Below are 14,902 nucleotides of genomic sequence, written 5' to 3' on the forward strand. Positions count from 1 at the left end.
TGACTGTCCATTTATTTTCAAAATTTAAAAAAGAAATTATTCAGATAAAACACTAAAATCTACTGCAGGGATGGGGGGCACCTGGGTAGCTCTGTCGGTCAAGCACCTGACTCTTGATTTTGGCTCAGGTCATGATTGCATGGTCGTGGGTCGTGGGACTGAGCTCCATGCCAGGCTCCATGCTCAGCAGAGTGTCTGCTGGACATTCTCTCTCTTCCCCTCTTCCTGTGCCCCTTCCCCTGTTCGTGTTCTCCCCTCCCCATCTCTCAAATAAATAAATCTTTCTAAAAAGCCTGTTAACAGAGGAGAAGAAACCAGACACCCTGCTCATACTGCAGTTGGTTAGTTAGAGATATAACGCTGGTTATTTGAGGTTCCCAGTGTCTAGGAAGTAGCTGATCGCTTAGAAGATTCTCTGAATCAAGTCCATTTTGATACACAGCTGTGAAAATATTAATTACATATGCTGTTTTGTGTTGTAGGTTAGAGCATGAGCTAGAGTTAGATGTTCCATGCTGGAATCTTAGATGTACCACTAAGCAGTACAGGAACATCTTCACGGGCTCATGCCTCAGTTTCCTCATTTGTAAAATGGGGATGATAAAAATACTTTCTTTGTAGGGTTGTGTAAAGATTAAGTGAGCCTCCACCTACAAAGCAATTTAAAATCCTACCTGGTACATTTTAAGTGGTCAACAAATGTCCTGGGAGAAAAGACATGGATCCAGGAAATTTAATTATTCATCTTCCGCTTCAAGCCAGGAACTTGGCAGTTACGCTAGAATCCGATCTCTCCCTCTCACATCCTACGTCCAGTCCACTGCCAAGTTCTGTTGAGTCTTCCCCTAAATATCTCTTGGATGCAACACCCCCTCTCCACTGTCACAGTCTCTGCCCGGGTTCAGCCCCTCAGCCTCTCTCACTCCTGAATCACCACCAGCACTTCCGGACGGCCAGCCCGCCGGCTGTCTGCAGCACGGCCACCGGAGGGATGGTTCTAGATCATGCAGCTGTTGGTTTCCCTGCCTACCACGACCGTTCAAGTTGGTTCGAGTCCCTCTCCTTCGAGAGGGTGATTTCCAGCCCCAGACAAAGTCTTCAGGACCTGGCTTTGGGCTGCTTTTCCAGCTCCCCTTTCTGCCGTACAGGCCTGTCCTCTTTGCTCCTTATTTATGTTTTTTCTCACACACTCCAATGTTCCCTCTTACTTCCACCACTTTGGGCATGGGACTCCTGCTTGCCTATCTTGCTCACTCCTCCTCCAAGGTTCAGCTTCGCCAAGAACCTTCTCTGAGCCCATTTGGGTTAAACTGAGAGTCTTCCTGTGGGCTCCTGTGGCTCCCTTTCCATGTGTTATGTACGGGGATTAATGGTGCTCGGATCTCTCTCCTCTCTCTGCTAGACTCTCTCAACTAGAATGTTGCCTCTCTGGCTCCTTTAGCTTTGCCTCCACCACCAGATGCCATGCCAGACCCACAGAAGTCACGCAATAAACGTCTGCTGACCAACTGCATGAATCCAAAAATGAAGCAATGAATATTTATTCCTGTTCTACCACTGAGTAGCTGTAGGAGTCTGACATCAATAATTAGAAAAGATATTAATCATAAAATTAACTGTCACTTTATCCCAGTATATATTATCCTATGTCAGTGATACATATACAAATGTTTCCTTTAGTGTACATTTCCTTAGATCACCTTAAAGTTGTTTGTTTTGTCATAGGGTGTATAAATATATACAAGCATACTGGTGAACATTAAGAAAACTATTGAATAAGTTAAGGTCAATTCTCATAATACCCCACATCACTGAAATGTATTTTATAGTTTACATGGAGAGAAGGCAAAATACGTAGGTAATTCCCCATCAGAGGCAATAAGAAAAGTGTGGGCCTGAGAGCATTTGTGACTAGCCCTCATGAACCCATGGTAGTAGCTTAGGTCACCTACTGACCACTACCCATGGGTCAGGACCTTGCTCAGTGCAGAGGATATAAAGAGTTCCTCTCTGCAACTTGCTCAGCCAGGGCACGGAGCCTATATATGAACACACCCAAAGACCCTCCATCTACCTTAGGCATGCCAGCCACTCATGGCCAGCCTTAGCAGCCCATCAGGAGAAGAAGAGAGGGAAGGGGAAAATCTATCAGGGAAGAGCAATGGGAAAGTCTGCATGAGGAAGATTCATAATGTAATAAAAAGCAACTTTTTAACAAAATACTCATGAAAAGATTTTGGGATTATTATTATCATTATTTTTTTTTTTTTTTGCTTTAAGTCAGAAAAACCGGTGATAAAAAGTTTAAGGGTTCATCCATTCAGGTGTGTATCCTTTAACAACAGAAAGATCTTTTTCTTGACACTAAACTTGTTACAGCAAGAATAAAACACATCCTTATTAAAATGCAAGGCATTATAAATTCCTAGAAGTTTCCTATTTTTTTGATTGGTAATCACTTATTCATGGTTATCAACATTCTTAACAGACCAAAGGTGGGTTAAAAAAAAAAAACTGATGAAATGTGAATGCAGTGTTCATTTTATGCACATATTATGATTTGATTATAATACTTAGTAATGTCCCATACTGTGTGATGTCACATCATATGGAGAAAATCAGGAAAGGTTTACCCTGAGCTTGCTCAGACCTGAACTGCATGGGTACCATGAACCAAATTCCTTATTTTACAAATTAGATACTCTTTATGTTTTTCTTAAGCTTTCCTATTTTGTGATTTTAGGAGACTACTCACTATTACTTTGATGTAATTAAAAGGTCCTACAGGATATTCTACATATGAGCGAGAGCAATGAATCCCATAATAACCTGCAAAGTATATAAAAGCAGCTTTTCCAATCGACATGGGACCTATAATACAGAGCAAAGTAACCCACGGGCCTTAATTAGGATCTTTAGGAACAAAAAGAAAAAGGAAAGCCCAAGTCAAAACAATTCACTTTATAGAGAGTAAGTGGTAGATATGCTCTACAACAGAAAAAAGAATCTAGATTATGTCTTCAAAGTCACGTGATCTTGACTTTATATTTTGAAAGTAGTCCCTGAAATCACTAGACTGGGAATACTTAAATCTCCTGAAATACATGTATCTTTGAGAGGGAATATACATATCGTACTATGTCACGCATCTAGAAGTACAACGGCAATGAAAGTGTTCTCCCCGAGCCACTTTCTGGATCAACTCTGTGACTGTCCTGAGAACAAAACATTTAAATCTGCTTACACATTGACATAGCGATATTGATATTTCTCCATGTTCCCTTCTGGTTGCTAAGAGATTCACACTGGACAGACTCTGCTGTACTCATAACAAAGCACTTTGGTCCACAAAGCATTTGCTTCAGCTCAGTGAGTCCAGAAGCTCCCTTTGCCTTACTCCTTCCCGATTTTGCTTCCAAGTCAAACAGGGGCCCAGGCCCCAAGGCGGCAGGCCTGTCATCACCACAGGAAACTGTGCTGCATAAGGCTGGTTCAGCCAACAACGCTTCTAGAGTCGGAACGGCAACGGTGACGTTGTATCTTTATACAAACACACCTACCTTCCCCCATGGTTCTTAGAAGCCAGTTTACCACTGTGGGAGTGGGCAAAGATGTGCGGAGAGGGGGCACTCAACAGTGACCTACCCACAGACAACCTGGCACAGTACAATTAGACCAGAACCTAGCCAAATATGGCAATTCCATAACTCTGCTGTGCAAGGCTTTGAAACATGCACTCTGAGTCTGTACTTTTGTAAAAAGGCAGTCAAGAAGTTTATTTACAAGAATATTGAAGGGGGAATGTTCTATATTGACCACCTTGCAGCAAAGCAACTGTAGCCCTCCAAACCCGATCTCGTCAAATCTGCCACGTAACAAAAGGCAGAGAGGCTCTTTTTCCAGATCCTAACCCTGAAGAAAACGGCAAAGGCACCAAAAATATACCCCATCACCCCTGAGCAGAGGCACATGTGGATGAAATCTGCGTGTCATTTACAAGGCACACGCATCACTGCTCAGAGCGAATTAAGATTATCTTTCCCTTGGGAATTCTCACAAAGAGACATAAAAATGCTTTATGACCCGACTTTCGTATTCAGATCACAGAGTTTTAGTCAGTTTTTATTAATTGCCATGGAGGGAAAGTGCTTTGGGCCCTCAATCTCCACAGGGTACCTAGGAGTCATATTTAAGGGCACAGCCACTGAACACTCAGTAAGTACTCTCAGGTGGTAATAAAACACCACTGACCTAGAATATTCCTCCTCCTCCCCACCACCGCCACCTTAGAATATCAGCTGGGGATGATCAATGCCTAAGCTTTAATCAGAAGCAATCAGTGAGGAAGGCTTCAGGTCCCCGCTGGGCCACGGGAATTCCTGCATTCAGGATGATGCCTCTCCCCCAGCCGAGAAAAACAAACCTCAGTGATTTTAGCTTCACGTAACAAAAGAAAGTTATTTCTGGCAGCTTATTTCCATTGCACAAGCTAACTAGCAGCACCTTACAGAAATAAGAGGCAAGAGGAAAGAAAGGGGTGGGGGGAAGCGAAGCAGGAAATGACTTTTCTGCTCCGTCTTTAAGGTCACAGATCTGCCCGCGAAATGCACACAAGTGACAGTAGTTCTCGCCCAAAAACCTCCTTTTCCACGAGCAAGACCTCTAACAAGTCCAAAAACCGGCTCTCCGGCCTCTCCCTCAAACTCCCGTCCCCGAAGTCCGTTTAACCTTGATGGGGCCAGGAAGAAAGTACTTTTAACTCCCTGGCAACACCTTTCTGTGTCATGCCGGCGTGCCCCAGCCCCTGCGAGGAGGAGGAGGCGCACCTTCCGCATCAGCCCTGCAATCACCCCCCACCCGGCATGCAGCCTTCCCCCTGCCTCGCCTGTCCTGCGGCCGGGGTCCACCGGTGGGCTTCATCATCTGTTCCCAATTTATCCCCTACACAGCACGTGAAAACAGCCCTTCCTGCCTCCAATAGACGCCAGGAGGAGATTAAAACAAAAAGATGCCAGGCAAGATATATGCTCTGGCAAAGACCACTACCTTTTTCTTCCGATCCCGGGACCGTTTGCGGTGTTTCCTTTTTTTCTCAGTCTCTTCTTCAGCATTGATTTCTAAATCCCTGTTTTTCTTTAACTGGGAAGCTGCATGAGCCATAATGCATTTAAAAAGAGCTTCTCAAGCACGCAGGGCTTCCTCTTAGAAGGTGATCTCCTCGGGCACCTTTAGCCAGGCTTACGGCAGCATTCCAATCACTGGAGAGAAACCTTTGACCAGAAGCAGGAAGACATGCAAAATGCAAAAGATGCTGTAGAAGCTGAAGCTTTTAAAAACCCCAAAGACGGTTCCCAGACTTCATCCTCCACCGTCCTGCACCTGAACCTTTACACGAGAGTGCGGCCATCGTAATGCATTTATCGTAGTGAGAAAGACAGCTGGGACAGAGGAAGCTGTATTATGGCTGTGTCCCCTGCCACCAGCTGGAAGTGTCTAAGTGATTCCTCGGAAGGGGGAATGCTGCAAAGGATGCTTCTCTGAAGGGAGAAAATCCAGAGTCACCACACATGCAGGAGCGAAAATCCAGTACTAATTCTGAAAACCTATTTTAGAATCCTTCGAAAAAAAGACAGAGCTGCAATTTATACATCACCACTAGTTCTGCACCGAGCATAATTTAACCCGTAATAGAATGGAGCCGTTCCTACTTGAGTTTTAACTGCTGATGGGGACAAAACACATAAAATAAGATTTCACAAAATGCACTACATTTCGCTATGGAGATCCTGACCACATTGCAGGGGAAAACAATGCATGCATTGCTGGTCTCAACAGTGCGTCCTTTATGCTGAACTATGGGCCTAAATGCATTTTGTGGGAGAGGACTACAGAAGGGCCTGTTGTCTTTTAAAAACAACACGCTGATTACAACACATCATACAGAAAGACGTGAGCATGTTGGTGTATGGAACAGATGCCCGATTCAGAGGAGTTCCCCAGGACTCTCCTCTCATGTGGTCCACGGGTCGGAGGATGGGTAATCTGGGCAGAGATCAGGGTTTCGGAGACACTGACATGGAGATCTGGCTTCATGTTAGGGTTTGCTTCAATCACCTTACTATTTTTGCCACCTGAGTCCCTGCTGACTGCAGCCTCTGAATATTCATGATGGAGAAGTGAAGCAGCAGTCACTCTCTGAGCCTGCTGTGGTGGCTTCTGCCAGGACACACACCAGAAGAAATGACCTAAGTCAGGAATCATGTATACACATAGGGGATTCACACGGGTTTAGCAAGAAATGGCTGAATTGAATGGTACACTGGATGGACCTAAAACACTTGAGCCCTTGTAGGAAACCCTAAATGCACCAGGAAAATGAGCGGAGTTGGTGGGGGTTGGAATGGGGGGCAGTGCGGATGGAGATAATGTTCCACTGGAAAGACTTAGTATGTTTGCTTTCAATACCATGAGGCCGTGTGCTTCTTCCAACTCAAGAAGTCTGTAACTTTAGAGATCAGTCCTTTTGGCTTTGCAGGGCTGACGGCTAACATGCATGAGAGCTGGAGCAAGAAGACCAAAGGTGCCGCTTGAAGAGCCGGCTGGCGTTCTCTGGAGCTATTGTTCGACTGCTTAATAAAGAACCTCCAATCCCGGAGACCCAGGATTGAGTCCCACATCAGGCTCCCAGCTCCATGAGGAGTCTGCTTCTCCCTATGACCTTCTCCCCTCTCATACTCTCTCACTCTCTCTCTCAAATAAATAAATAAAATCTTAAAAAAAAAAAATCTTAAAAAAAAACAAAAAACAAAAAACCTCCAGTGTGAGCGCTCCTGCAAACAACAGCCACTCACGACATTCAGACTTGGAGATCAAAGATCTTCCTCCCCATCCCCCCTGTAGGGGGCTTCTTGACTCTCTGGTGGGCAGTGATAGGCAATGGGAAGAGAAAGATGGTAGGCGCATGGCTTTCCGGACCTGCTGCGAGTGGATTTCACACTCCTCTCCCTGTGACTCCATGTGAACGATTTGAAAATCATGTGGGTCAAACCATTCCCAGAGGCCTACTGCGTGCGCTGGGGGCCTACGGCGTGCACTGATGTTCATGGGCTGCTTCCCCACACAAACCATCTCCAGGAAGAAAGACGTCTGGAAAGGTTCTCCCTTGCCTACCAATCCATCAGCTAACAAAACAGAGGAGAAAATGAAGGAGGGGAATGAAATGAGACTCAGATCCAAAAGTGATAAATCACAGTTGGATCTTAGTAATAAAAATAAGTGGTTTTTCTCCCAGAATAATTTTTTTTATTGTAATAGGAATAGGTGGGATGGAGGAAAAAAAATAAAAATTAGAACTTTTGTATAGTCTCTCCTTATATAAAATACCTTGTACTTTTGAAGAAAATTCATACAATTTCCTTTCCTTATTTTCAGCAAGTTGAAGAGAACAGCCAGTTACAAAACTGGTTCATTTCCCACCGGCTCCTGGACCTTTTTTTTCTTCCTTTATAGACATTAGTGATACTTTAAAATATATTTCTAAGTATCCCTGATCAGAGTAACCTCTTTGGCTGGGGCTGTAAAGCTATACTTTCCCATTGATCTCTATCAGCCAAAGCATTGTTGGAAATTAGTAAAACAGGCCACAGGTGTTTTTTAAGACTAGGATCATTCTTTGTTTCCCCCAAATTACTCAGAAGTTGAGAATCCATCACAACTTTAATGTTGCCATAACATACATTTTGTGTTATGCTGGATTTTGGAGTATCTCAGTAAGTTGTTAACCCATCCAAAATAAATTCTAAGGCTTGTTTAGATTTTCTTTCTTACACATGCTCTCCATTTCTAAGCCAGAAGAACTTTAAACAGCAATACCACCAAGGAAAGCAGCCCTGTGGGTCTGTGATTTTGACTGTTATACTGCTAATGTCTTAGTTCTTTTCTCCCTACGCAGCCTACATCCTGACAGGCATTTAAGCATGATAGCCACAAATACTAGGCGTTTCCCTTCCCAACCTGAATTGACAGTTCTATCAATAATTCTAGAAAGCAAGCTATTTATAAGAGCTGAAAATTAAACATGAAAATAATTTTTAAAAACTTGAGTCTCTGAAGTCTATGAAGATTCATAAAATTTTTCCACTTAAGTCTCAAGAGTTTGCTCTCTTTTGTAAGGTTACAGAATTAGTATGAATCTTCCAAGGAAAACGGAGGGCACAGCAGGTACAAGAGTGTGTCTCCGAGCAGGGTGGCCAGTGTCTGAGAACAGGAAGGAAATGCAGGGTTCGGTTGCATCAATTACCACTCACATACAGGGGAACTTCTCCAGTCCCACTCCTTGACATTGGCCTTGAGGATGTACTAGACAGAATTTACACAGGATGAGGACGGCCTGGGCATGGAATTTCAAGGCTGTTGAAAGTTAAAGAAAGACTATTCTTAAGACATTCTCTCTAGGGAAGCAGGGGGAGGGGAATCTGTTCTGGTTTAATAAAAGCTCCAGCTACAGGAATTCCTAAAGCATCCTTTCAAAAATAAAGTAAAAGTGATCTTTCAGACTTACTAGCAGAAATCCTTCTTTGGCTATGTCCTATAGGAAAGGCAGTGATAATCAATAGAACAGCAAGCCACTTGGAGGAACTGAAGGCATGGTATCCTAGCACCCAGCTTTATGTCCCCCTACCCTTCCTGCAGAAGGCAGCTTGGCCGAGCAATCTGAAAACCCAGCATCCTGCACCAAGGAGGAGTCCTGGCCTTTTCCTTGCTTGGACCTTAGCTACCAGAACTTATATCAAAAACTCTCCTTATGATTCTGCCCCAAATAATTCCTGATTTCTTATCAGAAGTGACAAATTTTATTCAGAGCATTACAGCATAAAACTAGTACAAAAAAGTAAAACTCAAACTTTCTAGCTTGGCACTGGGGATAACGTTTAGATCCTAAATAATTTCTAATCCGGGAACCAAAAATCTGTGACCAACTGAAAACAACATCAAGTCAACTCATTAGGATGTTTTACAGGCTTGAGATGCCAGTGAGGGGGATTTTCCTTCACAGTTTAAGTGAAGTTCCTTACACCTTGCCAGGATTTTGAGATCAACTCTATTACTTCAGCCAATTAGTAACTTGACCCCTCTGGTTGTCATTCTAGATCATGTCTCCACAGTGGTGAGCTAGGTGGACACACGAACAATGTACGCAAGATCTATGAAGAGGATACTGTCTCTTGGTCATTTTGAAGTTACAGTAAAAGTGCCCTTTGGAAAAAATGTTACACGGTGATGTGGAGAAGGGGAAGATGGGGAGTGTGAAGAAAAATGGAGGACGGAAAACAGAAAGAAAACAAATGAAGAGAGTGTTCTCCCCCGCCGGGGAGGCTGTACCGTCCCAAACCCACCCCGAGTTCTCGGTAATGAGCGAAGTGTGTGTTTTGATGGAATGAAAACTGTTCGTGCTGCACCCACTTCCGTCTTCTCAGAAGTAGAGCAGGCTCACCGTACGAGTCAAAATATTTTTCCTTCACAAAGAAAAATGGATCCATCGTCATTTCATTAATTTTGGCATCCTAGATAAAGATGATGCCAAGAGACCTTGAGCAGGTTCTGAACAACGTGGGGAACAAGAAAGAAAACAAGCACTAAACCTGTCAATGGTTATACGTGACAGAAAAAGCACCCTGGAAAATTCTCAACTCATAGTCACAGATTCGTCTTCATTTTCAGATTAGACACATGAAGTGCGAAAGAAAGAAAGAAAGAAAGAAAGAAAGAAAGAAAGAAGAAAAAAGAAAAGAAAAGAGGGACACCTGGGTGGTTCAGTGAGTTAAGCCTCTGCCTTTGGCTCAGGTCATGATCTCAGGGTCCTGGGATCAAGCCCCGTATCAGGCTCTCTGCTCAGCAGGGAGCCTGCTTCCCCCCCACCCTGCTTGCCTCTCTGCCTACTTGTGATCTCTGTCAAATAAATAAAATCTTAAAAAAGAAAAGAAAAGAAAAGACTTGCTAGACCACACTGAAAGACTGGTGGTCCTTCCCACACCCTGTGGGGTAGCATCTTCACATCCGTGAGTGCTGGCCTCGGGCCTGTCCGTGTCCATGCTCCGTCTGCCCTCCGTCATCCCTGGAGGAGATGGTCCAGCCAGCTCGATGGCTTGACCTCAGTGCTGCAGAGCCGGCTGGCCCCAGGCTGCCAGCTGCTTCTGCCACCACACACGAGCAGTAGAGACGGGCTTCCCCAGGTGTCTCCGCCACAGCCACATTGGCTGGCAGGGAGGAGGGGATCCCTCATTCTGCGTGGAAGACTCATGCGGACACATACTGCACCCTCTCTGACCGGAGAAGTAGACCGGCAGTGCCTGGCAGAGCACTGAGCGGTGAGCAAACGAAGCGTACTGAACAAGTCACTTCCTCTCGGGGCCCCTGTTCGTACAGAAGGGGGTGGCTGGACCAAAGGACTTCAAACCCACCCTCTCACGAACCCAACATGCTAGGACTTGAAGGGACAGAAGGTTGTGGGTGTGTGGAAATAAAGGGAGATGCGGAGGAAAGGTATACTGAAGAAGAGCTTGTGATCTGTGCGGGTCCACACAGTAGCCCCCAGCCATATGTGGCGAGTGAAGCAGGACTAGTATGTCTGGAGAACTGAGTTTTAAATTTAAAAACATAACTCAATTCAGATACACACTGCAGCGTGTTTGGAACAATCTGGATATGGGAATCTGCTTTTCTAACTTTAACTTTTACTGGAAAAATACAGATCAAGTATTTCCAATAATTTAGCACCCAAATTAAGACATAAACTAACACCGGATTGCAAGACTTAATACTAGAGAAAGCAATGTAAAATTCCTCAGTAATAACTGTATACATTGAGTCATGTTGAAATGGAGCTATTTTGGATATATTTAATAAAATACGTTAAAATAAATTTAACTTTCTGAAAAGATCTTTCAATGTGGCTATTAGGAATTTGAAATTATATGAGAGGCTCACACTACAGGGTTTGTCTCTATAAAGAGCTCACACTAGCAAAAAAGAGCCTAATTTGCCAGACATGATCTTCCCAAATACTTCTGCAAATGAGCAAGAGAAGACACTCAACAGTCAGTCAATACACTTTCCATTCGGAAACGCGAAACACCAAGAGGTAGTATGTTCCCAGGCGCCTGTGCTAAAAGAACCATTCATGCACTCATGGACTCGCCCATTCACCTGTTGGTCACTGTGTTCAGCACCTGGGACACACAGGTGACTGGGACTGGTTCCTGCTCTCAAGTAGTCGATGGGAGAGAGAGAGAAGTCACCCAGCAATCCCAGCACGCGTACGGATGTTGTGAAAGCAGAGATGGGCGTGTAAAATAGAGCACAGAGATCAGCTCTCATAAGACTGCTATCTTGGCCAGCCACGACATCTCTCTTCACCGTTGACAGAACTTACAATTTCACACTTTGGTCCCTCACGCTCTGGACACATAGCCGACTGCCCATGCACTGAACAGATCGTGTGGGATTCCCTTTGCAGTCCAGGAGCTGGTGATACCCACACAGAGTAAGACCGAGGAGGCCCGAAACTCTGCAGCTTTTACTCTTGTGAGTATGGGACAGGAGGGTCAACAGGCAAGCAGATGCACAAAGAGAATTTCAGATAGTAACAACACCTGTTGTGAAGAAAATAAAGCCGTGCGACCAAATTCAAAGTGACTACGTGGGGAGTAATTGCTCATGCTCTGCTTCTTTCCATCTTGGACTCTCCAGGGAAAACAAATCAAGATGGTGAAGAGACAACAGAGATGAGTCTTTCACTCTATCAGGGTAGTGATTCCCCCAAATAAGCTCTAAACTAAGACACTGACTGTGGTGGCTGATGGCAAACGTGAATGCTTTCTCAAGTACTGTGTACACTTCAGACATATTCACTACTAAAGATAAACAACAGATAAGCTCTCATATCACTTATCCCCTACACCATCAGGAAAATCTTAGCTTCTATCACCTTTTATTAACTTATGATTAAATAACTACTCCAATAAGATTGAAGGAGTATGTAATCCACTCTGTAATAAATTTTCCCATGCATCTTACAGAGATAAATCTCATTTCATAGCCAAACATAACATTCTAGAAAAGGAAATTCTTTAGATATTGTTATTTAATGTTTATACATAATCATACTTGAAGTGGCCCAAAGGAAAGATAATGCAAGCAAGGCAAAACAGCTCCCACCCTAACTTTGCTACATAGAGTTGGAAGACCTTAGAGAAGTCCCTTATCCTTCCTCAGGATTCCCATACCCGTAATAAAGGGAAAGGAATTCTAGGGGCACCTGGGTGGCTCAGTGGGTTAAAGCCTCTGCCTTCAGATCAGGTTATGATCCCAGGGTCTTGAGATCGAGCCCCACATCGGGCTCCTTGCTGGGCAGGGAGCCTGCTTCCCTCCCCCACCCACTGTCTCTGTCTGCCTCTCTGTCTACTTGTGATCTCTGTCAAATAAATAAATAACATCTAAAAAAGGGGGTAAGGAATTCTAAAGTCTCTCTCCCAGACTGTGTGATAACAAAATACAATTACAATAAGGACGCCATGATGGACTGAAGTGTGCCTCTACCGTGGGTGTGTTCTGGTCAAGATGTAAGGAAAGTAAGTCAACTTTCAAAACATTTTTCTGAAGAGGAAACTAAAGGTCAAAGGTATGAAAGAGATAGGATTTGAAAATTCAGGAATCTGCTGGCCTACTCCATGACATTTGCTAACACTCTCTATGAGGGATGGAGTGGCACACAAGAGGAAGCAAAGGTTTTTACTTTTAGAAAATTTTTCATTGACTCATGAGGCCATACACAATGGCCAAGGGTAGCATAGTCACAGCTAAGCACTATGCCAGATGTTGTAAGGGAAGTCCGTCAACTATTCACACTACAACTCACGCCATCATTTACCATACTGTGGACCATATCGATCATGCAGAGATTTCTACCTGACACAAAAAGAAAAAAAAATATTTACTTTCCTGAATTGGCACTGACTTACTGCTGTAGAAAGAGCTACATGCAAAGTTTAAAAACTTTTCCTCTTGTAAGATGGAAATAACAGCATCTGCTTCTTACTAGTCTGTTTCAATAGCTCATGTTTATGAAAAAAGATGATCATCACAGAAGGCAAAACAGGTGCATGTAAACACAAGGCATTACACAGGGGTTCCAAGTGCATTTAGGATTTGTCTTCTTCCTACCTGTCCTAAGGTTTTCCTGTCTTGGTAGATTTTCCTTCTCGTGTTGCTTCGGAAGGCCACTTTATAGACTAATAAAACTTCCTGTTGTGTGTTTCACAACTTTGTACCTTTTTACCTGTCCTTTATTATATCATGTTAGGGTATCATCACAAAGGTTAGTAAAGTCTGAAAAAAACAAACAAACAGATTCATAAATACAGAGAATGGCCATAGGGGAGAAGGAGGGGGATGGATAAAATAGGTGAAGGGCATTAAGAGGTACAAACTTCCAGTTATAAAATAAATAAGTCACACGGATAAAAAGTGTAGCACAGGGAATATAATCAATAATATGGTAATAATTCTGCATGGTGACAGATAGTAACTAGACTTCTGGGGGGAGCACTTTGCAATGGAGGTAACAGTTGACCCTTGAACAACATGGGGGTTGGGGTGCCAACCCTGCACGGTTGAAAAATCCACCTAGAACTATTGGCTCCCTCCAAACTTAACTACTAACAGCCTACTATTGACTAGAAGCCCTACCAATAACATTAAAAGTGGATTAACACATATTTTGTATAGGTATTATATACTGTATCTAACAATGAAGTAAGCTAGAGAAAAGACAGTGTGAAGAAACTCATAAGGAAGAAAAATACATCTATAGTACTGCACTGTGTTCACCAAAGTCTGCGAATGGACCCACGCAGTTCAGACCCGTGTTGTTCAAGGGGCACTGAATGGCCATGTTGCACCCCTGAAGCTAACAGAATATTGTCATGCCAACTGTACTTCAATTTTTAAAAAAGTGAAGCTTGGATATTCAAAATATTATGTTTAAGATATAGGGTTATATGTATGGAGAAAATAAGTCATGAGGACTTTTTTAGAAAGATCAAAGTTGAAATCAATTTTCTTATCCTTTTCCGATTTCTCTTTTTAAAAAAAAGGGGCAGGGTAGAGGATAGATCTTTCCAAATATGAGAAGGTGTGTGTTCAGGCAGATTTCCTCCTACTCATTTTTGTATTTTCCAAGGTAGGGGTCGGCAAACATTTTCGTAAAAGGCCAGATTGTAAATATTTTGGGTTCTGCAGGCCAGATGGTCTCTGTTGTAGTTACTCGATTTTGCTATTGGAACACAAAAGCAGCCAGAGACCACAGGTAAATACAGGAATGTGGCTAGGATCCAATAAAACCTGACTTATGGATACTGTAATTGGAATTTCAAATAATTTTCACGTGTTGTCAAGGATTACTCTTCTTTTGAATTGTTTTCAACCATTTAAACAGGTAAATACCATTCCTAGCTTGTAGGTGAATCAAAAACAAGGTTGGATTTGACCCAAGGTCCACAGTTTCCTGACCTCCCCCTTCTTTCAAGGCATCATTGTTTTGAGGGTTTCTGAAAAAAAGAGTGAATGGACACTACTCTTCAAACCTGATGCTTGGCATATTTATGTGTATACACACATACATACATATACATGTGACTGTGTGTATATTTGCAAAAGTACCCATGCGAATCTACCCTTTGTATCTGAACACAGTCACTGTCATCTGAGTCACAGAAAGTCACATATTACTTCTGGCTTTTCTAACCCATGTACAGACAAGTCAAATTTCTTTATTAATTCACTCACTGACAATTATTTTTTGGTACCCCTCTTCCTGAAGTAGCATCACCCTCCATATGTCTTT

General features: G+C 43.2%; 1 protein-coding gene across 26 annotated transcripts in view; it reads right to left on the minus strand.

The window, feature by feature from the left end:
* The window catches only part of ANK3 (ankyrin 3), a 667,998-nt gene that overhangs the window by 328,507 nt on the left and 324,589 nt on the right, over positions 1–14,902 (minus strand). For 21 of the 26 annotated variants that reach the window (XM_044239577.1, XM_044239576.1, XM_044239575.1 and 18 more), the window contains exon 1: positions 5,047–5,751. The exons of 4 other annotated variants lie outside the window; for them this stretch is intronic. In XM_044239577.1, coding sequence (XP_044095512.1) covers positions 5,047–5,160 — 114 coding nt within the window. In that variant the 5' untranslated portion in view covers positions 5,161–5,751. Of the gene's footprint in view, positions 1–5,046; positions 5,752–14,902 lie in introns of those variants that run through there. One more of the 26 variants, XM_044239585.1, reaches the window with a different exon arrangement.

The sequence above is a fragment of the Neovison vison genome, chromosome 2 (assembly GCF_020171115.1).
Source record: "Neovison vison isolate M4711 chromosome 2, ASM_NN_V1, whole genome shotgun sequence".
In the NCBI taxonomy this organism is placed as follows: domain Eukaryota; kingdom Metazoa; phylum Chordata; class Mammalia; order Carnivora; family Mustelidae; genus Neogale; species Neogale vison.